Source organism: Tachysurus vachellii, chromosome 12 (genome assembly GCF_030014155.1).
Source record: "Tachysurus vachellii isolate PV-2020 chromosome 12, HZAU_Pvac_v1, whole genome shotgun sequence".
Classification (NCBI taxonomy): Eukaryota; Metazoa; Chordata; class Actinopteri; order Siluriformes; family Bagridae; genus Tachysurus; species Tachysurus vachellii.
Genome location: NC_083471.1, coordinates 23,970,624 through 23,997,435, shown reverse-complemented (window position 1 = coordinate 23,997,435; position 26,812 = coordinate 23,970,624). Strand labels below are relative to the sequence as shown.

Here is a 26,812-nt window from a genome sequence, read left to right as displayed (position 1 = left end):
GAAGGAGTGACTGAGAAGTCTTCAAAAACGCTTCTGGAACTTTCCCACATTTAGCACAAACAAAGCAACTTACTGTAGATGTTTAAAGCCAAAACTCCGTCTCTGTGACGTTGAGGAACATTACTTAGATAAGTCTCCATTCTGATTGGTGAGAAGTTGTTTATTAATTTCCTATAACAGCAGCACTGTCAGTGATTTCAGCTGCAAATCACACAAATCACAGGTTTATTTAAATGTTCTCATACGTTTCTATTTCTATAGTAACAACCATACGGTGAAGTGTTATAAGTTTTGTAAGGAGATGAACATTTGTTGGAAGGAGTCTCCAGTTTCAGTGCACGGTAACATGACAAGCTGCATGCACCTATCACGGTAAAGTAACGACTGTTTGTTGTAGCATAAGCGAACACTGGAAGTAACATGTATTATGTGCCACAGTGTTAAATGTAACTGTAAATGGATAAAAAGTCTATTTATTAAAAAAGTCTTCACTCTTGACGTGCTGAAATTGTCAAAATAGCAGCGACGGCTCTTCATCACACCGCGACATCGTTAATACGTTTTATACAACCGCACAAAACCCTCACACAATTCATATATCATGTTATTTTTTTTTCTTCTCTGTAACAATTGAGAAAATAAGGCAGGATAGAGAGGAGGTGAAGAAAAACAGACGCGGTTAAATCCCCCGAGATGCCCCTGAAGTTTATTCAGTAGCTCTGTAGGTGTCTAACTTAGAACAGGCCTAGACAGAGGAGGTCTCCTGAGTAAAGCACAAATAAGAGTGTGTGTCTTTTACACAGAAGGCGAGAGGAACAGTTCTCCGCTGGTGAGTCTGCGTTTGAGTTCTTTCCACAACAGACTGCGCTCCATCTGTGCTCCTTTCATCATGCCTCGGTTCTCCTGGGCACGCCGGGACAGGTACGGGATCACCTCATTCACCGGGCCGTACGGTACGTACTTGTACACTGGGAAACCTGCCTGACCTAAAACACACACACACACCAAGAACATCAAACCTGTAGAATCAGCCCAGATGATACACTTAATATTAAATATTCCATGAAATATTCTCTCTCACTCTCATTCATTCATCTTCTACCGCTTATCCGAACTACCTCGGGTCATGGGGAGCCTGTGCCTATCCCAGGCGTCATCGGGCATCAAGGCAGGATACACACTGGACGGAGTGCCAACCCATCGCAGGGCACACACACACTCTTATTCACTCACACAAACACACTACGGACAATTTTCCAGAGATGCCAATCAACCTACCATGCATGTCTTTGGACCGGGGGAGGAAACCGGAGTACCTGGAGGAAACCCCCGAGGCACGGGGAGAACATGCAAACTCCACACACACAAGGCGGAGGCGGGAATCGAACCGCCAACCCTGGAGGTGTGAGGCGAACGTGCTAACCACTAAGCCACCGTGCCCCCCCATGAAATATTCAATATTTATATATATAAAAAAAGATTAAGTCTGGCTTTAGAGTTCTATGTCTACACTATATACGACTAAAGCCTACATTTCAATATTCAATTCGATTTTATTTTCAAAACGCTTCTAATAACGGACAGTGTTGCACAGCAGCTTTATGGGAATGCAAAAAAAGAATTAATAAAAAATCAGAATAAAAACGACAGACTTGCACTGATTTAAAATGATTCGTTTATTATTTATACAATTATTTATACTTTATTCATTTGGAATTATTAAATTGAAATATTTGTGATGTGTTTAGTGAGTAAGTGAGTTAGAGGTTAGATGCTGATGTCACAGGAAGAAATTATTATTATTATTATTATTATTATTATTATTATTATTATTATTATTATTATTACTATTATTATTATTATTACTACTGCAGTGGTATTTAAACCTCAAACTCATGTGATATCCTCGAGTGAGCCGGACGAGACTAAAGTGCTAAAGCTCTGCCGCATCTACTGCATGCCACCGTACCAGTGTGAGCAGGCAAATGGCATTGTGGGTAATGTAAGTCACGGTTGAGTTAAAAGTGAATCATGTAAAGGTAAGAATTTAAAGGCTTGCAAATAATACAGACATTGTGTTCATGGTATATTAAGAAGACTATTAAATATCTTCCAGAAGTGCTTTGACAACTTTAAAAATCGATTCACGTCATAGAGTGTGTGTGTGTGTGTGTGTGTGTGGTGTGTCTGTGTATCTACCTAACGGAAAGCTGATCTGGTCACACATCCCAAGCAGCTGACCGAAATACACCTTTCTGTCAGTCGGTGCAAGTCCCATTTCATTCATCCTATAAAATAAAACAATCAGCACGTGATATAATTAGAGAACAAAAATAAACAGGACGGAGATTATTACGACCGTTAACGCTGACGGACTCACGAGGCGGCTCCCGTTCTCGTAACCTTGAGTGTTTGATGCCGCTTCGCCGCATGCAGGAATCTGAGTGGCAGGTTTTATCAGCTTTTTGTAAACACTCCTGACTTTGTCATTGACATGTGCTCTGGTAAATGGAGCGGAACCCTAAAGGAATGATGGCGCCACGTTTAATAAGATTACCGGCAGCTTTTTTTCTCCTAAAGACTATAACTCCCTCGCTGGGGAGCATCAATCACTGGCCTTATTTCGGAAATTGTTTGATCTAATAGCTGCCGCTGGTGATGGATTGTTGGATCTGATTGCTAAGACTCGGGCTTAACTACTTCACCCTTAGTGTTTGTGTGTGTGTGTGAGAGAGAGAGAGAGAGAGGAAGGAGTGTGTGTGTGTGTGTAGTGGAGTGTATCATACTGGACCATGGTCAGGTCAACATTCCATCTATTACGCTTTAGCCACATTACAAATCAACTGCTAACACAACCTAAGTGTGTCTCTTAGTGTGTGTGTGTGTGTGTGTGTGTGTGTGTGTGTCCTACCTCTATATCTACAATTAAATAAACTGACTGTAGTGTCGCGCCTAAATAGATTGCTTGAACGCAATCTACTAAACACACACACACACTCACATGCACACACACACATGCACACGCACACACACACACGCACACACACACACACGCACACACACAAAAGAGCTCTCTGCTACAGACATAGATGGTGAGATGAGTGTTCTAACCAACTGTCTGACATTTCAGGAGTGAAGCTTCGAGTGAAAAAAAGTATAGATAAGGTGTATATATAATATATAACAGCATAACAGCAGTGTGTGTGTGTGTGTGTGTGTGTGTGTGTGTGTGTGTGTGTGTGTGTGTTCATGTAAATCTTGGACCCGTGAAGGTCACGAAAGACACGAGAAAACCTATTATGCTTTTATCGTAGTCTAGACATGACACGGGCAGGGATATCAGTGTGTGTGTGCTGAGAGAGATTAAAAGGCTTTAATTATAATGGTGGTCACTGTAAAAGCCTTTAAACACACACACACATACACACCACTGCTCTCTAGGGAGAAACACAAAAGTTCATTTGAATCCAGAAGGTTTCGCTCGTCATCGTCTTCAGCAGAGATCGTTCGTCGTAACAAATCTACATGATGTTAGCTAGATAAGTGTCTAATACAAGCCAAGACGAACATGCACCGAAAGATTTGATTACGTTCTATTACGTGTGTTTTATTGCATTACATCCTTCCTGTTTTATTTGACGGAAGCACGAAGCGAATATTTCAAGCCGGAAAATTGGGAGGAGGTGAGAGATTACTACTGAGAGTCCAGGGGAAGGGACGATGGCCTTCAGAGGATCGGTTAATATCAGAGAGTTCAAAGCACCTACGTTACTGTCAGGTGACTCGTCTGTCGGTTTCATTAGGAGGGGAATCACGAAGACGGCCTGCGATTTAAAAACGCAAGATTCCCATGCAAAATGCGTACAGTAGACAGTAGCTGAGTTTACATGAGGCCAGTCTTTTTGATAACACATGCAAAACTGCGTAAGAATGATTTTTGTACCCGATAACTCGCATTAAAACCTGCGTGTGTGTTACGATCATCTCTGAGTCCTTCCTTGAGTGGAGATGTCGCGGCTCTCTATATAACTCCAATTACAGTATTAACCCCAATGAGGTTCGCCGTTTAACATTCGGTGAGAATAAAAAAAAATTAATATTTGGGTTCGTTTGTTGCCATGGGAACGGCGACTGAAAATGACCACAATATCGATAAACAGTTCTGTTTTGAGAGCGTCATCGACATTCTTTCAGTACGCCGGAAACGGCTAACGAATCAGAATCAGAACGATCTGTCTGTCTCTGATATCCCGGCGTGTGCAGCTCAACATTCCTACCTCTGGATTGTGTGTTTCACGGTGTCTATGTTGTGTGACGCCACCATGACACTGGCTTTCCTGTTCCGGTTGATTTCCTCCAGCACGTAGTCCAAACACCTGCAGATAAACAGTTTGGGGTTTCAAATTCTTCCCACCCAGTGTGACATTTTAGCGTTTAACTCGCTCTTCGATATCATCAGCAGTACAATACATAAATATGACACCTGTGGTACATCCGGCTTGTGGATTCGTAATCCGGGTTGATGGGATCTTCGTAGCCGATCTCCTGAGCTCGACTCCTCTCTTGTTGCATGTACGCACCCCGTACAAGCTTAGCCCCGAAACACCAGCCCTCTCTCTTCGACAGCTCGACGTCCATACACACGTTCTCGTAGGCTTCCTGTTTTTTCATTATATATATAAACGTATATGAAGCTTGAAAAAATACGACAGACGCTCATCACCGAATAAACCGTGCGATCACTTGTGTCTGAATGCACCATTAACATTAAAGTGAAAGTGTAGAATCGTTTGTGTGACTTCATGCTTGAATGTGTGCTTGTTTAGGTACGTGTGTGTGTGTGTGTGTGTGTGTGTGTCAGTGTAACTCGCCTTCAGATAACACTGGTAGGTATTAAAGATGACCGGTTTGTCTCGGTTAAATATGCGCTGCATCTCCAAAGTCAGGTGGCTGATGGCAGGTTGTAAATAAGTTTGTTCTGCATCTACCATCAACCACACGCTGTTCTGCACCGCTTGCTGCACACACACACATGCACACACACAACAAACACGCAAATCCTGCATTAAACACTTCAGAAGCACTTTAGACATAACCGTAAAATGTGATAAATAAAATTAGAATGTAGGTGAATTTAAATATGTTAGAAACTAATTTTTCCCAGTTTTTTGAACAGCAGTTTTACTGTACACAAAAAATAATGAGGCTCATTAAAGTTGAAATGAGTAAAATTGTTAGAAATGGGGGGACACTGTGGCTTAGTGGTTAGCACGTTCACCTCACACCTCCAGGGTTGGGGGTTCGATTCCCGCCTCCACCTTGTGTGTGTGGAGTTTGCATGTTCTCCCCGTGCCTCTGGGGTTTCCTCCGGTTACTCCGGTTTCCTCCCCCGGTCCAAAGACATGCATGGTAGGTTGATTGGCATCTCTGGAAAATTGTCCGTAGTGTGTGAGTGTGTGAGTGAATGAGAGTGTGTGTGTGCCCTGCGATGGGTTGGCACTCCGTCCAGGGTGTATCCTGCCTTGATGCCCGATGACGCCTGAGATAGGCACAGGCTCCCCGTGACCCGAGGTAGTTCGGATATATATATTATAAATTCAACTAATAGTTTTTTAAATATGTGCTATATTGCAAAAAAAAAAAAATGTATTTATTTATTAATTCTCATATCAGCCTGATATTTTTCTTTCTTTTCTTTTTTTTAATTATAAAGAAATCGGTCAATCTGACCCCAATACTATGTACATTGCTGAGTAAGGTGCTGAAAGGTGTTAATATTTATCGACTGCCTGAAGTCAGGAGCTGAGCTCGGGGTCAATTCTATTTCGGCTCATTCGGTTCATTTTCGGTTCTTCGGAGGAAGTGCAATTCATCTGCCACTGACTTTTACATTTTTAATCATTTCAAATAATTCATTTTCATCTTGTGAATTGAATTTAGCTCTAGTGCTGAAGTCTTGTCTAGAGAAACCAGTCAGCGTGGTGACTAAAGCTGACCCCAATTTGACCCTTAATGACCTTACACATCGAACCTGTGACCATCTGGTGGAAGCCTGTCACTATTTATTACATTACGCATTAACAGTCAGGCTCAGAATGTAGTAAGTATCACCAGACCTGCTGACCCACAGCGAGTGTGAAGGAAGTGTGTATCTCTGAGTGTTGTTTTCCTCGAGACTCACTTTAGCAAGTACATCAAGTCTCTGAAGCATCCTCTTCATCTGCTTCTCATCTTCCTCAGTGAATTTTTTCAGCAAAGGCTCCAGCTGGCCCGTCTGTTCAATCAGAAAGAAGAAAAAGGTTCAACATGAGGCTGAGTCACGGTTATTTAAAAATGGCGACACAATATATTCCATGAGCTAGCATTTGAACGTCTTGGCTACATTTGGAGAAAATCACTATTTATGACTTTGGTACATTTGTGGAAAGTAAACAATGAGGTCTTGGTGATGTTTGGGGAAAGAAGCCAATTATATCTTGGCTATATTTGGTGACCGTGACAGGTCTTGGCTGTGTTTGGGGCAAATGTAACCTATCAGGTCTTGGCTGTGTTTGGGGCAAATGTAACCCATCAGGTCTTAACTGTTTGGGGCAAATGTAACCTATAAGTTTTTGGGGAACTTATCCCATCAGGTCTTGGCCTATTTGGAAAAAGTGGCCAATTAGGTCTAAGCTAAATTTAGTGATCGTGACCAATCAGGTATTGGCTATGTTTTGGCAAATGTAACCCATTAGGTCTTGGCTGTAATTGGGGAGAATGTAACCCATCAGGTCTTGGCTATGTTTGGGAAAAGTGGCCAATTAGGTCTCAGCTACATTTAGTGATTGTGACCAATCAGGTCCTGGCTATGTTTGTGGTGAATGTAACCCATCAGGTCTTTGCTGTGTTTGGGGCAAATGTAACCAATCAGGTCTTGGCTATGTTTGTGGTGAATGTAACCCATTAGGTCTTGGCTGTGTTTGGGGCAATTGTAACCTATCAGGTCTTGGCTGTGTTTGGGGCAAATGTAACCTATCAGGTCTTGACTTGGTTTGGGGCAAATGTAACCTATCAGGTCTTGGCTGTGTTTGGGGTGAATGTAACCCATCAGGTCTTGGCTGTGTTTGGGGTGAATGTAACCCATCAGGTCTTGGCTGTGTTTGGGGTGAATGTAACCCATCAGGTCTTGGCTGTGTTTGGGGTGAATGTAACCCATCAGGTCTTGGCTGTGTTTGGGTGAATGTAACCCATCAGGTCTTGGCTGTGTTTGGGTGAATGTAACCCATCAGGTCTTGGCTGTGTTTGGGTGAATGTAACCCATCAGGTCTTGGCTGTGTTTGGGTGAATGTAACCCAGCAAAAAAAGAAATAAAAAAAAAAACAGTGCTTTTTGTATCCTGCCAATTGTAACCTGTTTAAATCGGGGGAGAATGGCTGATCATGTCCACTTCATCCTTGTGGACAGTTATATTTTGTAGACAGTTGTGTGAATTAAACTTTAACTAGCGCTCTGGAACCAACAAGAGCGTTTGGCGTGAGGACAGAAGAAGCTGAGTTGTGGAACCGCTGCCAAATGAGCTCTAAAACCCAGTGATAAAACCTTAAAACCGTGATTTTAATAGAAATCCACTGAAGAGAGGCTACTCTGAGAAATATAACTGTCCCTGATTGTGATCTTGTGGGTCTCCTTTATAAAGGAAGTATTTTTGTTCTGAATAATAGATGTCAAGGTCCGCTGACTCATGTAGGGTTACGCAACGTAAAAGCGAGGGTTGTGACTCATTCAAACATGAAAAAAAGCGGAGCTTGTGTTAATCACGCGCAACGTGACCTTCCTGCAAGGACGATTTTATTCAAGTAAATATTCAGTGAACTTGATTTCTACTACTGGCTACTAACAGTTAAACAAACCCGTGCATGAAGCTGGAAAACCTTTTAACTCTGTATTTCTGCATTATTCTGGATAATTATTGGCGCCCTTCATAAGAATTAGCAACAGTGATGAATTTGAACACATCCTATAAAAGGCAATTTGAGCATTTATATATATATATATATATATATATATATATATATATATATATATATATATATATAGCAAGTTTTATTTTTGTGTGGTAGATTTCCTAAAAAGTGATTTTTTTTGGTCTTATTCAACCTTTTATCGTGTTCTGTAAAAAAAACCTGCAACAGATTCTCACAACTGTTCTATTTTAAATGCAAATGAAACCATGCAACTGATATAACCAGAAGACAGCACTTTTCCATTTCAGAAAGAAAAGAGGACAAAACTGTATCAGTAATTAGACCGTGTCAGTGTAATTACTTCCAATGCCTTATAACTGTCAAATGGCTTCTCTGAGGTATCTGAAGGCCGTTAGACCGCGAAACCAAATCGATGATTCTCTTCATTTCTACCCCACTTAAGATATCAGTGTTGCTCGTACCTCAAGGTTGGGCACCATGAGAAGATCGGATATCTTGGTCCTTTCGTCGATTAGACCGTTCCAGTCCAGCATGTCGATGGTGCTGTTGTGATCAAGAAAGTAAACAGATACGCTGTGAGTTCCGAGCAGCATCTTTGTTTGCAATGTTTATTATTTAGTGACGTGAACAAAAATGCTAGATGTGATTTTAATGTGTTGTTATTGTGTGGATATTAAAATACTAAATTTATAAAGCTAATCAGGCTCATCAGCAGCATCACTGGGGCAGTAGTAGCTCAAGTGGTTAAGGCTCTGGAGTGTTGATTGGAGGATCAGGGTTCAAGCCCCACCATTGCCATGCTGCCACTGTGGGGCTCTTAAGCAAGGTCCTTAACCCTCTCTGCTCCAGTGGTGTTGTATCATGGCTGACCCTGTGCTCTGACCCCAACCTCCAATGTTGGTATATGTAAAGAAGGAATTTCACCATGTGTGGATATTAAAATGTATATTTGACAAAAATAAATGTTTCTATTCATCATCATCATCATCATCATCATCATCATTAAAGTCCTTTATCTACACTCCTGACATGGGTACACATCAGTGTGCCTTGAAATCCTTGCTACACATTTAATATGCACAGATATTTTTAATACACGTAAAATAAGACGCTGACTAAAAAAAGGTTTTACTTTGTGACATCTTAAACCTTTTTTTTTTAATTAACACTCTTCTGCTTCTCACTTTAGGTGTACTTGTTAGCGGGCCGACGTGCCTGAGCTCGTTAAAGACTCGTAGGTGTGATGAATGGAGAACGTGTGTACTGTACAAGGCTGACCCCCTTTATTTTTAAAGGGTCGTAATGATGGATGCTTGGGATTTCAGACGTTTCTCACCCTGACGAGCACAGCTTCTCGTTGGTGAACCAGCCCTGGATGTCGCCTTTGCCTCCCATTTGTTTCAGAAAAGTCTACGAGAGAAAAGTGGAGCATGATCACACGACGTCACAAAATCTTAATAGGCACAGAGTATTCATTTGGGCTTAACCCTTGTAGGTTGTTCGTATTTTTGTTACTCGGCCAGTGTTCGTGGGTCTGGTTGACCCGCTGGATTTTTGGGGTTTTTAATTCAACACAATCAAAAATTTGATGTTAAAATACTCTACAGATGTTTTCTTCATCCCAATTACAAGCAATATAAACAGCATATATGGTTAATATTTGCCCTTTAACTTTATTACATCACATTTTTTTAATTAAAGTGCTACTCGTTTTTTTGTTGTTTTTTAATAAAATGTAATAAAAAAAAGAAAATCAAATTTAATCAAGTTATGAGTGGGAAAAAATCAACAGATTTACAAGGAAGCAAAGTTTTTCAAAATTATTGATGTTTATGAATATGGGTCACACAGACCCAAACAACATACAAGGGTTAAACCCATAAAAAAAAGGTTTGAGAGAAAAAGTCAGATTTGGTCTTTATTCACCACATACTCTGGATTATACACTCAATCTGCTGTCCACTATATTCAGATGTTCAGTCAGCATGAGCCACATCTATACCTGCAGCTGCTCGAGGTCCAGTTTCCTCTCTAGCACCTCTTGGCCGTCTTTCCCCTGCTGCGTCACCAGGAAGCTGAAGAAACGTTTCCATTTCATCAGCACCTCAGAAAATTGCAGCTAGATGACAAGGCAGGAAAAAAAAAAACAAGGATCCTAAGATTCACAGCGATCTTCCCAGGTATGTTTTTTTTTAAAGAATATATATCTCCGTGTGTGTGTGTGCGCCCTGTGATGGGTTGGCACTCCGTCCAGGGTGTATCCTGCCTTGATGCCCGATGACCCCTGAGATCAGACTCAGGCTTCCCGTGACCCGAGGTAGTTCGGATAAGCGGTAGAAAATGAATGAATGAATGAATGAATGAATGAATGAATGAATATATCTCCGTCTTACCAGGAACTGTGGGCGTCCCAGTGCGGTCATCTTAATGGCGGAGAAACCGTCCTCTGAACTTCCACCTGAGTGCACGTGAGCATAGAGTTGCTGTAGGTTTCAGCTCAGTTTCATGTTGTTAGCTAACATTAACAATCAGTAAGCAGACTAGTACTAATAAACCAGTAGCATATATTCAATTATTTACAGATACTTTACCCTGATTTATACTCAAACTCAGATTCGGATGAAACCCTTAGCTGTTTTTTATGGACAAAACATTTCAAAGTAAACAAACAAACAAACAAACAAATAAATAAATAAGGAAAGTTCTATTTTTAATTAGAATTAATTTACCCACAATGGAGATAAACAATTTAAATAAATAAATAAATAAAGTTCTTCTATTTTTTATTAGAATTAATTTACCCACAATGGAGATAAATCATTTAAATAAATAAATAAATAAATACCTTTGATCCATAAGGCCACATTTTCCCACTGCATGTAAAAGTAATGCGACTTTTTCAGGGGTTTTTTTCCCCCCCAGATATTTTTTTCATCCCTTTTAACTTACATTTTGTGCCACACACTAAGAGTAATGCCTTTTTTTCTGCTGTTTGTTGAACTCATTTCTCACCTGAAGCCATGATGCACTTGAGAAACGTCTCCATGTGCTGGTCACATTTGACTTCGTCGGCGTAGAAATACGTGTGTGCGCTCGTTACACCGCCCCTGCGATGGGCTGTGAACATCCTCTCCCTGTTAATCACTCCTAAAATCCCAAAACAGACACACAGCATGAACTAAATACTGATCCAAATATAGCAGATCTTTAAAAATGTCTTCAGCACCAGAGTGCTGCAGGGATGGAAATAATTTTTTATTTCATGATTACTCTATCTGACTAATCATAAACCGCACCCACACATCCCAGTTTGATGTGTACCATAAACCCCGCCCACACGTCCCAGTTTAATGTGTACCATAAACCCCGCCCACACATCCCAGTTTGACATTTACCATAAACCCCGCCCACACATCCCAGTTTCACGTGTACATAAACCCCGCCCACACGTCCCAGTTTGACGTGTGCCATAAACCCAGCCCACACGTCCCAGTTCACGTGTAACATAAACCCCGCCCACAAATCCGAGTTTCACTTGTACCGTACCATAAACCCCGCCCTCACATCCCAGTTTTACGTGTACCATAAACCCCACACACATCCCAGGTTAAGGTGTACCATAAACCCCGCCCACACATCCCAGGTTAAGGTGTACCATAAACCCCACCCACAGGTCCCAGTTTCACGTGTACCATAAACCCTACACACACATCCCAGGTTAAGGTGTACCATAAACCCTACACACATCCCAGATTAAGGTGTACCATAAACCACGCCCACACATCCCAGGTCAAGGTGTACCATAAACCACGCCCACACATCCCAGGTCAAGGTGTACCATAAACCACGCCCACACATCCCAGGTCAAGGTGTACCATAAACCCCGCCCACACATCCCAGGTTAAGGTGTACCATAAACCCCGCCCACACATCCCAGGTTAAGGTGTACCGTACCTAATCAGAGAAGTACTTAAAGACGATATGAGTTACGTGGCAGTGAAAATAACAGCTGAATTTGGCATCATGGGCAAATATAAACTCACTCCAAAGTCTTGACTTTAATTCAAAGGATCAAGTATGAACCAGGCCGCAGGCTCTCAATCACAATATGGTGTGTTTACTACTCTTGAGAGGAAGCAGAGCTGTGTGTGTTTGTGCTGTGTATCACGTCTCCCTCTCGCTCTGATTCGCTTTCCCACCTCCGCTCATCTTTTATTACAAGCTGTATCAACAAACAGCTGTGAGTACGAAAGTATGTTCTCGATATCTCTAAATCAATAACTGCGTACCGTGCGTGCCAGAGTACACGTGTGTTTATGCGTGTGTGTGTGTGTTAGTGAGGCTCAGATGTCCTCATAAGGATACTCATGTACATCATTTATTAATTGCTTTTAGCTTTTTGTGTCACTGGAATAATTATGGCAATAAATATGTGTGTGTGTCTGTGTGTGTACATGCCTGAGTACATCTCTGAGTGTGTTTCTTTGTTTTTGTGTGTTTGCACCTGTTTGTGTGTGTGTGCGTGTGTGTACACATCTGAGTGTGTGTGTCTCTGTCTTTGTGTGTTTGCACCTGTGTGTGTGTGCGCACATCTGAGTGCGTGTGTCTCTGTCTTTGTGTGTTTGCACCTGTGTGTGTGTGCACATCTGAGTGTGTGTGTCTGTCTTTGTTTGTTTGCACCTGTTTGTGTGTGTGTGCACATCTGAGTGTGTGTCTCTGTCTTTGTGTGTTTGCATCCGTATCTGGGTGTGTGTTTGTGTGTGTGTCTGTCTTTGTGTATTTGCACCTGTGTGTGTGTGTGTGTGTGATTGTGTTTTGCACACCTTTATGTGCAACCCTGTATTTGTCTACTGTTAGGACCAATATGTGCTGACAATCAAGGAAACTGATCACTCACACACACACACACACACACACACACACACACACACACACACACACACACACACACACACACACACACACACACACACACACACACACACACACACACACACACACACACTCTACATCATCAGGACCTAAAGTTAATCCTGAGCAAATAAAGTGGTTTTTTTTTCCCTTTCTTTAAAAGCGATGTGCTTCTCTTTTCAAAACTGAAAGGCCAAAACAATTTCTTTGGGGTTACTGAGGCCAAGCTTGGAGTTTGGTAAAAAAAAAAAATATATATATATATATTTCTTATTACACACTTTTTTCTTTTTATCCTTTTATTTTTAAACAGAAAATCACAAGCCCAGGATTCTTCTATTAAACTCCTCCCAGTGAAGACGTGTTAAGACCTTTCTCAGATCTGTATTCAAACAAATCTGATGGAAAAAAAAAATATCTGCATCATTCACAAAAATTCCAAACTCCTTCAAACCTTGAGATTTAAAACAGAATTTCTGTCAGGATTTTTTTTGCCTGATGTAGTTTTACGGGTTTATTCATTCTAATCCGTGATGCCGTGAGCACGGCGCTGAATAAAATGCTCAGAGGTTGACAGACGTCTCTACTGAACGTCACGACTGTGTGTGATATCGGTATCAGGCCGTGTTGACGCTGTGCTGCGAGAAAACTGACAGAAAACACTCGCTGGATAAACTCGGTAATCGTCCAATTTAGCATCATTACAATAGCTCGGCTTTAACGTCTGGTAAAGTGGCTGACGCTCGGCTCGCTCGATAACGTCGTTCATTTTCCCGCCGCACTCTGATCTCCATCTCGCTGGGGTTAATTTACACCTGAGTGGAATTTTTTTTTCTAAATTTTTCTGAATTTTTTTTATTTTGTTTTGAAAGCTATTTGGACTGAAAAAAAAATGGGATAAATAAAGGAATGTTACATTTTTTCACATTAAATTTACCCATGATGGCAAAAAAAAATATTTAATAAACAAACAATAAATAAATAAATAAATAAAACCCTTTACTTTTTCTTGCTTTTCTGAATTTATTTATTTATATATTTATTTATTTATTTATTTGTTTGTTTGTTTGTTTGTTTTATTTTATTTATTTTTTTAAAGCGATTTGGACTGAAATAAGTAAAGTTCTATTTTTTAGATTTATTTTACCCATAATGGCAAAAAAAAAACTAATTTAAATAAATTAATTAATAAATATCCCCCTTTTACTCTGCACTTGAGTTCATTCACAGTTTCTCTTCATGCAGTAAATCTTCATCTTGGTAAATCCTTACAAATCCTCTAGTAAGCTTTTACGAGCACCTTACGCAGGTGACATTAGGAGACGTACTCACCAGGGCTTTCTTTATCTGACATTGACACACACGATCTAAAAAAAAAAGAAAGAAAGACAAAAAAGAATGAATAGAACAATCTCGCTAGTTCTAATAATGTCAGTGGAAAAAATTAGCATGAGCACAGAAATGATAGTAATAATTCAGAAAAGCAAGATAAAGCAAAGGGGGATATTTATTTATTTATTTATTTAATTACTTACTTGTTTGTTTATTAAAATTTGTTCTTCATGACAATAACGGACGTTTAGAAACGCTCTAAAAATTATTATTATTATTATTATTATTATTATTATTATTATCTTGTCAGGCATTCTGCTGTCGAACAGGTCAGAATAATAAAAAACAAAACAGAATTCTATCGCTATCTTTTGTAAAAAATATTCATATAAACGTCAGAATACATCACCCCCTGCCTCCTGGAACACCCTGCTTCCCCTGTGGGTAATGCGTTTTGAAGCAGCATTGTCATGGCAACCGGTTTCTCACCTGTATGATCACGCTGGTTTTCTATTTCTTCCTGCTCGGCTCTCGTTCTCGTCCCATTTCAGAACCCGAGCATGAATGAATAAACACGGTTTCAGAGTTTGCTCCGTTCTTACATGGATTAAAAACTACAGACTCAAACCCTGAGCTGAGACTCAAACCCACAGCGCAGGTGTTTAGTAACAGACCCGTTCCCTCTGCTCTATTTAATGAGTTCAATGTGCCACTGTAGTTCTACTGTAGATATCATCATCATCAGCAGCAGCAACAACATCCAGGTGAGATTTCACACTGAAGCTGGTTTACGTGAATGGATCACGCTTCACTCTACATCACTCAATCCACTCATCAGAAACCTCTTTAAATGATTAGCCACGAAATCACCTAATATTTTTATATAAATCTGACTGAACAAGCAGCTCTGAACACTCATCCTCACACCGAGCCTTACTCTTCTTCTCTCTCGTCAAAATCATAAAATCAAGAAAGTGAGAAAAAAAAACTCTTACACACTCAGGTTCTCACACTGGAGACTGCTTCAATAAATACTAAACAAACATCTGACTAAACAAACATCTGAATAAACCAACATCTGAATAAACCAACATCTGAATAAACCAACATCTGACTAAACCAACATCTGAATAAACCAACATCTGAATAAACCAACATCTGACTAAACAAACATCTGAATAAACCAACATCTGAATAAACCAACATCTGAATAAACAAACATCTGACTAAACAAACATCTGACTAAACCAACATCTGACTAAACCAACATCTGAATAAACCAACATCTGAATAAACCAACATCTGACTAAACCAACATCTGAATAAACCAACATCTGACTAAACAAACATCTGACTAAACAAACATCTGAATAAACCAACATTTGACTAAACAAACATCTGAATAAACAAACATCTGAATAAACCAACATCTGGATAAACCAACATCTGACTAAACAAACATCTGAATAAACCAACATCTGACTAAACAAACATCTGAATAAACAAACATCTGACTAAACAAACATCTGAATAAACCAACATCTGAATAAACCAACATCTGAATAAACCAACATCTGACTAAACCAACATCTGACTAAACCAACATCTGACTAAACCAACATCTGAATAAACCAACATCTGACTAAACAAACATCTAACTAAACATCTAAAATGATAGTTTTACCAATGATTTACCTTTAATCAACAATTACTTTTTTACTTTCGCTCACTATAAAAACCACCTGTTTTTGTTTCCCAGAAAATGATTTAAACTAGAACAAATAAATCAGCACCTTCTGACCAATCAGATTTGAGATTTCAACAGCACTGTGGTGTAACAAATAATTTTTTAAAAAGGTTTTTTTGTGTAGAATTATATAAAATAAAGGTTATATAAAATATCTGAAATGAGACAACGTTGTTGTTGGTCGCAAAACTGAATACACAATACAACATACGACTGTATGTCATAAAAATAGAACTGTATAGAATTACAATAAAAATTTAATTAAAAAGTAAAAAATATCTAGAAAATGTTTTTTAATCATATGTGCATAGACTCTTACGAATAAGGAACATGAATTTATCAAATCAGTCCACTTAAATTTGAAATTTAGAAAAATTTTATATCCTGATTTTTTACGTTTACACGTTAAGCTGCTGTGTCAGAAGGTGTGATGTTAAAAGCGTTATGAACTGATTGAGTAAAGTGCACAGGTTGTGAAAATACTTGGTATTTTACATGTATAGCACTTTTATCAACAAGGTGATAAAAGGTTAGGTGTTGAGCTACTGATCAGAAGGTCATGAGTTTAAATCCCAGGTCCACCAAAAGCTGCCACCGCTGGGCCCCTGACCAAGGCCCTTAACTCTCAATTGCTCATTAGTACAAAGATGAGATAAATGTACGGCGCTCTGGATGAGGGTGTGTACCAAATGATGTGAATGTAAAGGACTTAGAAATGCTACATTTAAAATTTTCGAATGATTTGATTTGTAATAGAAATCAGAACACCGCGAGACAGAGGTGAAATTTACACTCGCGTCTCCACCTGCGTCCTGGATGCCAACTCATCCTCTGATGCCACATCCTCCATCCTCTGGATATTGCACTCTTGGTAATGCTGAAAAGCTGAGCACTCACTTCCGTGTAACGTCGTTACCCAGTCCACCGGGGTGGACAGTAATGCAATACTGATAGAGGCAGAGACTCTAAAACACACACACATGATGAACATAAATTAGCTTTTATTAGCCAATGGGCAGCTTGGGTCTTCTGCGGTCGTAAAAAGCATTTCCAATAAACGCTCGGTTTCAAGCGGGTGTGGAGACTTCACAGTGGCACAGTGGTGGATGAGCTCCTTCTACAGGCCTGCTTCTGTAATGTCACACGATGCCTTCACAATTCAGCTGCAGATCCTGTATTTCCCATGTTCTCAACATGTTCTCTCTCATATCTCTTTTTTAGATTTGAGCTCTGTATGTTTCTTATACAAAAGCTCAACTAAATGTATTAGCTTCAAGAATTTACAGCTGTATTGGGATGTGGGATGCTTTGGTTATAAATTGTTTTCTCTTCTCTAACCTTTAAAAACATAGCATTCAGATGTGCTGGGATATTAATGTTGAACAAATGTACTACGTCGGTGGGTTCATTTATTTGTAAGCAGAAAAAATAGAGAGAAATATTCACAAAATTCAGCATTCAGATCAGAATCCTTAAAGCTTCAGATTCTTCAGATTTATTATTATTATTATTATTATTATTATTATCCGAACTCGGGTCACGGGGAGCCTGTGCCTCAGGCGTCACCGGGCATCAAGGCAGGATACACCCTGGACGGAGTGCCAACCCATCGCAGGGCACACACACACACTCTCATTCACTCACGCAATCACACACTACGGACAATTTTCCAGAGATGCCAATCAACCTTCCATGCATGTCTTTGGACCGGGGGAGGAAACCGGAGTACCCGGAGGCACGGGGAGAACATGCAAACTCCACACACACAAGGCGGAGACAGGAATTGAACCCCCAACCCTGGAGGTGTGAGGCGAACGTGCTAACCACTAAGCCACCGTGCCCCCTATTATTATTATTATTATTATTATTATATGCAGGATGCACGTGTTTCAACACAGCACCTTCTTTATTAGAGTAAATCCTATCCTCATGGCTCAAATGCGAATCAGGGGAATGTCACAAAAGGATAATCCGTAACACAGAAACGAAAACACGTGAACGAAGTCGACTTCGGAAAACCGAGAGACATTAACAAAGCTCTAGCGATGCACGTTTCCGCTGACGAGACTTAGCGGTGAAACCGCAGAAAATATTAAAAAATCAAAAATAATTAATGTAAACAATATACACACGTACACACGTACAATATGTACTCACCTGTACATATTGAATTTATGAAGCATTTATTCATTCACGCTTTGATTTTTTTTCTTCTTTTTTCCTTGAGATCCAGATTCAGAACAATTAACAGTCACAAAAAACATCATTTAAAATCTTTGTTCTCTTACTTCTGCACCTGAACTGCATCATTCCTGTAACTGTTACTTGTAAATATGATTAAAAATAAATAAATTCCCTTCCTTAAAGATCTTAGTAACTCAGGACGAGTATTATATATTTTATATGTTGTAATAATTTTATATATACGTTGATTGTACGTATTTTTTATTATAAAAATATAAGAGACTCCACCGTCTTTAATGCACAAGAACTGGGGTTCATTTGCATATTCTAATTTCCGACACATCCGATATATGGCGCGTTTTATATTCGGCCGCAGAAAACGTGCCCACAGCATCGTAATATCATCAATTAAGGATTTTCTAGGTTGATGTTAATATAGGAACAGTTTTAAAACCTCTAGACTGCAGCTTTAAAATCGATAAACACCACATTTAGAATACTGCAGGCTCATAGGAAGGAGAAAAAAGAAGCAGAAAGCACTCCTGAGTGAAAACAGATACTACATCCTTGAATGCTCAGAGGCCTAACGTGCACCATGTGACCGAATTCACAAAGTGTGTGTGTGTGTGTGTGTGAGAGAGAGAGAGAACAGAGTACATTTCAGCCAATCAAGCACAATGGGCCTTGACTAGCCTGACCAATCATGTGCCAGTTCTTTATTTACTCCTCAAGCCCTCCAGCTGTGAGTCCCAATTTGAAAGCCTCACTGTTTTTGATCTGAGGATAGTGTTACAGCTTGTCTGTTAGCCTCAAATCATCCGAAACACGTCCTGAGAACGCGTTCGTCCCAATACAGATTATCCGTCTGCACTTCCAGCGTTATTGGTGTGTAATGGTGTGTCAGGCGCACTCAAAAACAGAGGAATCTTCATAATGGCCCATAACTGCTGCCTGTTGCCATATGCAGAACCACCACCGTGTCTCTCTCACACACACACACACACACACACACACACACACACACACACACACACACACACACACACACACACACACACACGCTGTAAACGTTAGAACGTTAGTTTCTTAACACTAGACGTTAGAGCTTCTAACTCCGGTATGAAAACTATTCAAACCTGAGCTGCTCATAAGCTCATCAGAACATGATGGACATGTGACAGAGGGAGGCCAGACGGCAAAAGAAGGTCCTGGAAGGCTGAGGTTAAATACACAAATATAGTCAAGAAGAGCTATTATTTAAGTCTACACACTATGTACATCAAATCTCTTATTTCTCATTCTTTAAGAATGCAAGAGCTTTAAGCAAGAGCTGTATATAGTTACATATAACTACATAAAATAATAAGTATATAGAATTTCTACAATACATATACTCAATATATCAGGGATATATATTACCACCAATGCTGTAGTATTTTTTAATAAAAAATAAATAAATAAACAATTGATTTAGCAATAACAATATTTATTGGTATTACATTAAATTATGTTTTATTTAAAATGCTTGAAAGGTTAAATGTTTACAATTTCCACAATGCATGTATCCCTTAAACTTTTTTTATTTCTTAAAAAAAGGTCATTATTTGCCACAAAAACCATATAATAAGGACAGTAAGTATTATGTAGCAATGTAGAAAATGCAAAAAAAAAAAAAAAAAAAGTGAAAACGGATGCGTTTTTTTTTTTTTCCTTCACTTTCGAAATTTTTGCTTGAATCATGAGTTAGTCTAATAACTAATAATAGATATAATACTGGAGATTACGTATATTTACAGAATGTTGCGGGTGTTCCATGTTGCTCAATTTAAAGGAAAAAAAAGTTAAATTATATAATAAAACTCATATTTCCTGTTTTTGCATTAAAAGCTGACTCACACTGGGGGGAATTTCTGCAGCATTTTTTTTTTTTTTTTTGCAAATCAAATGAAGCAATAAAGCAGGCAAACATTTCGATTAATCCCATATCTGCTGTGTACTGTTGCGTCGGTCCCTGTTTTTTGTTACCTGTGCATTAAAGCAGATTACAATTAAAGCAGATTATGTGTTTTAATAAAATTTACAGTATCTACTAAGATTGATTTAAATCCCATACTTAAAGTGTAATCTAGTGTAAAGGACATTCCAAATGTGTCCAGAAAGAAATGTAAATAAAATAAGTGTTAAACACCCTACATGATTGCCATTTTTGTGTAATCACATACACACACACACACACACACATCACTGTTCTGCATGTAACTTCGAGTCCATCACTTGCGTATAGAGACACTGGGGACACCCTGTACTCTGATGTCATGCTTGTGAAAGCTAGCTGAAGTTGCTTGTACAATGATGTGTTTGTACAACGATGGAACTCGTCCCTGTTTGCTCAGCATACCACTGTGGTCAATGTTTGACTGAGATTTTTTCATGATATATAAAAAAATAAATAAAAAATCTGCTGTGCGACTGTCATGTCTTTGTACGTTTCACCTATTAGTCAAATTTCAGCAGCCAATCAGATGCTTGTTGCTATGCAGTCTGAGGAAGAACAGGATGGGTCTTGTTTACAAACTCTGTGTAGAACTGATAGTCAGCTGTCTAGCTGGTTATCAAACACCAGGACAAGCGTGTATAACGGAATAAAGACTTATAAGACTTGTAAGTAAAGACTTTTGCTGAAGAAAACTACAAAATTCCTACTTGTGAACTAGTGAATTTTTGATTATATTTACAGGCTTTTAAGTCTCTATCAGTGAATACATTAACACTGGTTCACTAGGTTAGACGTAGGATACCATCAAACTAAACCGCTGTTCAAGCCTGTTTTTGGTAAATAATTAATATACACGTAACACAAACAGGGGAAAGTGCTAGTTTAAGTGTTTCAGGAAGAGAAAGGTCTTAATCTGTGGTCTTAAAGTATCCAGTGATTCAGCTGTTCGGACATATAGGGGAAGTTCATTTCTGCTTTAGTTTTTGCTTTAGATCTATGTTTGTGAAATCTTTAACACTGAACTTTATTCATTTGAGGAAGAAAATATACATCTCTATTCATAGTTAGCTGGATAGCTAGCATCATAGTTGTTACTTACTAAAGTCGACCATGGGGATGAGCGAGTACAGCATTATCTGTATCTGTATCCGTATCTGTTAACAATATGAATTATCTGTATCCGTATCCGTACTTGGAGTGGGTGGGGCCTAACGCAGAAGTAGGCGGGACTTGTCTTGAAATGGGCGGGGCTTTAACTGGTAATAATTAATTTGTAATATTTATAACACTAGCTTACTACCTTTATGTTTTTATGAAATACAGCAAAAACGTGTCAGACACTCAGTGTCTGGTTACTGGTTAGAGACAGCTGAAGGTTTAAAAAAGAAAAAAATCTCCGACAGGCAGAGACGCAATGAGAGTTGCATTCTACCAAGCAAGCACCATGTCTGAACGAACGCACGTTTACCAGAACTCTACTGGTTAGTAAGTACGTATTATTAACGTTACAACCCAAAGTAAAAAGCTGAAGAAACCCTAAGCGTTAACGGAAAAGACCCGCGAACCCGAGTGACTGAAGGAGAGACAGAGAGCTGTTCTGTGTGTGACTGTGAGTGAGCAGAGCGAGACACAGCAACACAATACATCTGTATGTGTGTAGGGGAGGGGCGCTGTGACTAGCCTATCACTGTAGGGGAGGGGCGCTGTGACTAGCCTATCACTGTAGGGGAGGGGCACTGTGACTAGCCTATCACTGTAGGGGAGGGGCGCTGTGACTAGCCTATCACAGAACGCTGACACAATCAGCTACCCAATGATGATTTTCATTCAATCCGAGCACAGATATTGACTCGTATTACTAGTATAATACTCGTACTCGGCAGAAGTGCTTTATCCGTACCGGATACTCGTTTCAGCCGAGTATCCGGCTCATCTCTAGTCGACCACGGAGGCATCCGTGTTTTTGTATCCCAAACGATCTAAAACGGCATCAGTCCAAGGACCGATTTATTATTTCTGAGCTGAACCGAATACGTTTTAATCATCTGATCAATCTTGCATGATTCTGAATACGTGTCACTTTCCTAGGCATGAGTATAAACTCAACTACTAAACTATGATATAAATAATCATCTGATAATCACTTACTCCGTTTCTTTTGTCTCAGCCTCTTCCTTCGTCAGGTCTTCCTCCACGCAGTAGTCCAGCACGGCTCCCACTCCGAAAGCCCTGTTCTTCCGAATGAGGGGTTTGATGGATTGATGATCTTCTCCTGCCACAAACTGACCGTAGAATGTCATTTTCATCAGTTTCTCAAACAACGTCTGACCCAGCAGCTTCTTACTCAGGTCCATGATCTGTCAGGAAGGAATGGGAGACATTTTGGAAAGTTACTTGGTTAGAGATTTTTGATTTTGTTAAAGACTTCGGTTAGACAAAATGTTATAATTCACATCATGTCTGGTGTGTATACCTTGTTTCACTTTCACATAGAATATAGTGATTAATAATCCAGTAAAAACCTACATAAAACCTTTTCTGAAGAATTATTCAAACTGCCACAAAGATCGATTTAGTCTACATTGAAATTAGGTTGATGTAACACCTCCATCCAGACGTTTGTTGACATAAGTTTGCGTCATGGTTGTAGCACTTCATGACAACTAAAAACGGATCAATTTTTTTTTTTCACTTTCTAGTTACACTGTTTCATTGAGCAAGCTATGACACGTCATGGCCATCGTATGACTTGACCTGATGCTTCTACTGAATAGAATGTTATAAAAATTATATATAGGTTACTTTTTAAATCATTGTGAAGGCCTTATGTAAGTAGGAGAAGGGTTAAGTAGCAGGGGCTTCTGGTAGTAAACTTTAGAATAGCTTTCCTGACAGTGTTCAGGGTTTAGACACACTTTCCCAGTTTAAATGTAGATTAAAGACATATTTCTTCAGCCAGGCGTACACATAACACATCCCATAACTTTGTGCTCCAGCAGATCTGATCACATCCACATTATTAAATAGTCCTGGTTAATATCATGAACAGCAGATACGCTAATTCCTCTGCACACGCTTCTCTTTTTCTTCCCATCCCGAGACATTCAGAGATTGTACCAGCTCCAGTTGTGTTCTGCTTCATGAAGATTTTGGACCTTCAGTGAGAACAGACCAACCCTGTGAGGATCCTGAGGCATCTACCAGCTCCAGTTGGATTTCGTTTCATGAAGATTTTGAATATTCAAAGAGACGATTCCAACTACATTTGTTCTCTGAGGACAACATCCTCTTCATCAATACACAATTGTCAGACTGTATCTGACTATAGAAAGGACATTATTCATAATAACACTCTCCGGTGTTTATAACAGTTTATAATCACACCCTCCAGTGTCACCCAAATGAGGATGAGGTTTCTTTTTGAGTCTGGTTCCTGTCAAGGTTTCTTCCTCTTCCACCTAAGGGAGTTTTTCCTCACCACTTTTGCCTCAGGCTTCCTCATTAGGGATAAATGCAAATAAAATTTCATATGAATCTTGAACTTTTTGTACTATATTTCTTGTTCTGTAAAGTTGCATTAAGACAATGTACATTGTTAATACCGCTATACAAATAAAATTGAATATTAAATTATATTTTAACAATTTAATATATTTTGTAATCAGAATTAGATATAAATAGAAGCTTAGTTATTTGAAGTTCAAGAAAATTATCCACAATGACAACAAAACACAAACGGTCCAGTTAAAATAAGGAAAATAAAGATTTCTAGTCTTATTATTGTGAATTACTATTATGGTGGAGCTCATGCTTGTTTTTGTACTCGTGAAGGATTAGATCATCTGGTTGGATCGTTTAGTACTCTACACTTTCCAAGAAAAATTTCTAAAGCCTTCTGGGCAATTCTCTCCCCTCAATTTTCCCTCATATCTGTAATTCTAGAAAACATCTGCTCACGTATTGAAATCCTTGTTCACAGCGTTCATGCCCAGGTTTTCTATAAAGAGGAGGCAAAAATATCTTTCTTTGGCAACTACTTTATGTTCCACATTTTTTCTGTATAGGAACCATGTGCGCAGGGCACAGCCACGAGACCCTTTAAGCTTAGCTGCTGTTTTCACAAATGAACCTGGTTTCTCTGCTCTACATTCCTAGCATATGTCTGGTACTTGCTCAGTCATGCGTGGAACATGTTTCTTTGCTTGCATGGTGGGACTGGAAAGATAGAAATCGGGTAATATCAGGGAAACAACCTTACATGAAAGGAACATCTTAATGGTGATTTTCAGTACGCCTAAGCTCAGAAGCCCAAAGGTCATAAAAGAGACCCATTATGTAGCCACCTATTTTTTCCATCGGGTGTTATTTTATATAAACCCGGTCAAGCCGTTAGATGTTTTACGACCTTATTTCACGAATCTGCTTTGTAATAAAAAAAGACACAAATCTTTCACTGTCGCTTCGTTCTTTCTTTCTCTGTGCACAGAAGTTTCCTGTGTTTTCAAAAGCTCACCAGTCAGCTTTGTGTGGTAATTTAACACGCTGATGTCACATGACGTCCCCATTCCTGTACAAAGAGCTATCTGGAACAGATACAGAGCCTCCAGACAAGCAGATAATACAAAACAGACCGACATTAGAAGTAGAAGAAGGGGTGCAGGATTTGATCAGCATGCTTAGCACAGTGGCAGCAGGAGAAAAGTCATTCAGCAGGAACAGTCTATGCTGTGGTGTTGATAAACGTGTGAATCTTCGACTATGTGTGATTAGTTTATATCATGTTGACATGCTGATAAAATGTGATGCAGGAGATTTTTTTTTTTTTAAGATTGGAAAGAATTTCTATATCTATATCTATATCATGCATAAATTTGCATGCATATCATGTATGTTTAAAACACCACAGCATTGTAAAAGCATTGTAGAATGCATCCTAGTTTATAATTGCATGATTATTACCTGTTTATTTTTATCCACAAGGAAGTCATAGGAGCAGAGTTTAAGGACCAGCAGACCTCTGAGTAGCTCCGCAGTGCCTTTGCTCTTGTAGGCCTCTTTAGTCTGCTCGAAGTCAACGTGGATGTCGGTGCCAGAAGGCGCGTGACCCTCACCACGGAAATGCGCGAGCGTCTGAATCGCACGCGACATCTGCAGTCGTCTAAAGCCGCCATTAAACCCTGTCAAGCTAACACTTTTCCGGAACGCCATTACTCACCTCTCTGTAAGTGCGTTCTGATGCTAAAAGAAGAAAACACACACCCACACACACATATATATATACAAACACACACATACATACGCACGCGCAAGCACACACCTCCCTGAGTAACTTGTCTCGCGCTTTCACAACTTCGTAGCCCCGCCCCTCTATTTACATACTTTACACACACCTCTGAATAGAGCCGCTCTGATTGGTGCACAATCCGTGACGCTAGTGTTGACTGACGTCACTCTCACATGTGGTGGATGAGCTCAGAATGACAAAGGGCTTTAATGCTAACGATTTAGACAAGAGGTTTGAGACAACACACAGGCAATAAAAATAAAAATAAGATGAGAATGGAAAACAGAATACACGTGTGGTTAAACAAATAGACAAAATAAATAAATAAAATGAACAATAAATAAATTGGATGCGCAGTTGTGCTATAGGTGATTGAATAGAATATAGAATATAGAATAGAATAGAATAGAATAGAATAGAATGAGATGCAGGGATGTACTAAGATGGAGGTGGTAAAAAATAAATGTAAGATTATTGCACAATAATATTATTGCATAATAGGGGAACATTTAACTGTTCATGAAGTAGATTGCCAGGGCTAAGAAACTGTGGGCTCTTTAGGGCTCCTTAGGGCCAGATTGTAAAAGTTAAACAAGGTAAGTTAGATAAGGAAAGTTAGACACCATACAACAAGAATTAGAGATGGTTGGAAAAAAGGACGAAAACAAGAAGTCAAGAAGCTTTTATTGTTGTTTTAACCATATATATATATATATATATATATATATATATATATATATATATATATATATATATATATATATATATATATATTCATTCATTCATCTTCTACCGCTGATCCGAACTACCTCGGGTCACGGGGAGCCTGTGCCATTCTCAGGGATCTCAGGCGTCATCGGGCATCAAGGCAGGATACACCCTGGACAGAGTGCCAACCCATCGCAGGGCACACACACTCATTCATTCACTCACGCAATCACACACTAGGGACAATTTTCCAGAGATGCCAATCAACCTACCATGCATGTCTTTGGACCGGGGAGGAAACCGCAGTACCCGGAGGAAACCCCTGAGGCACGGGGAGAACATGCAAACTCCACACACACAAGGCAGGGGCGGGAATCGAACCCCGACCATGGAGGTGTGAGGCGAACGTGCTAACCACCATAGAAGCTCTAAACCATTAGAGTAAACCATTAAACCAATTTGCCAGATTGCCAAAAAAATTGTACTACAACGTATTACAAGTAAAAAAAAATAGAATATTTTTTGTAAATCTTAAAAGATCAACATTTTTAACTTTTTTTTAACTTCAATTTTTAAAAAATAATTAAACGAACAGTCTCATATAGACGTGGATAAGAACCCAGTATCCTATATATCCTTGATAGATAGATAGATAGATAGATAGATAGATAGATAGATAGATAGAT

The 26,812-nt window shown here is 39.4% G+C and overlaps 1 protein-coding gene and 1 long non-coding RNA gene across 2 annotated transcripts; one reads left to right on the top strand and one right to left on the bottom strand.

Annotated features, from left to right (window-relative positions):
* Window positions 1-679: 679 nt before the first annotated feature.
* prodhb (proline dehydrogenase (oxidase) 1b) lies at window positions 680-25,386 on the bottom strand. Its single transcript, XM_060884179.1, has 14 exons — window positions 25,094-25,386; window positions 22,283-22,491; window positions 14,208-14,242; window positions 10,977-11,111; window positions 10,358-10,422; window positions 9,967-10,083; window positions 9,301-9,374; window positions 8,426-8,507; window positions 6,182-6,274; window positions 4,872-5,018; window positions 4,484-4,659; window positions 4,278-4,376; window positions 2,200-2,288; window positions 680-986 (listed from the first exon to the last, which is right to left on the bottom strand). Exons 1-14 carry the CDS (start codon window positions 25,340-25,342, stop codon window positions 796-798), a joined length of 1,761 nt encoding a protein of 586 aa, XP_060740162.1. The 5' UTR covers window positions 25,343-25,386; the 3' UTR covers window positions 680-795.
* Window positions 20,663-23,769, top strand: LOC132855314 (uncharacterized). The gene is made up of 2 exons (XR_009649307.1): window positions 20,663-20,799; window positions 22,302-23,769. It is a non-coding gene; the product is annotated as an uncharacterized LOC132855314 (long non-coding RNA).
* Window positions 25,387-26,812: the final 1,426 nt, after the last annotated feature.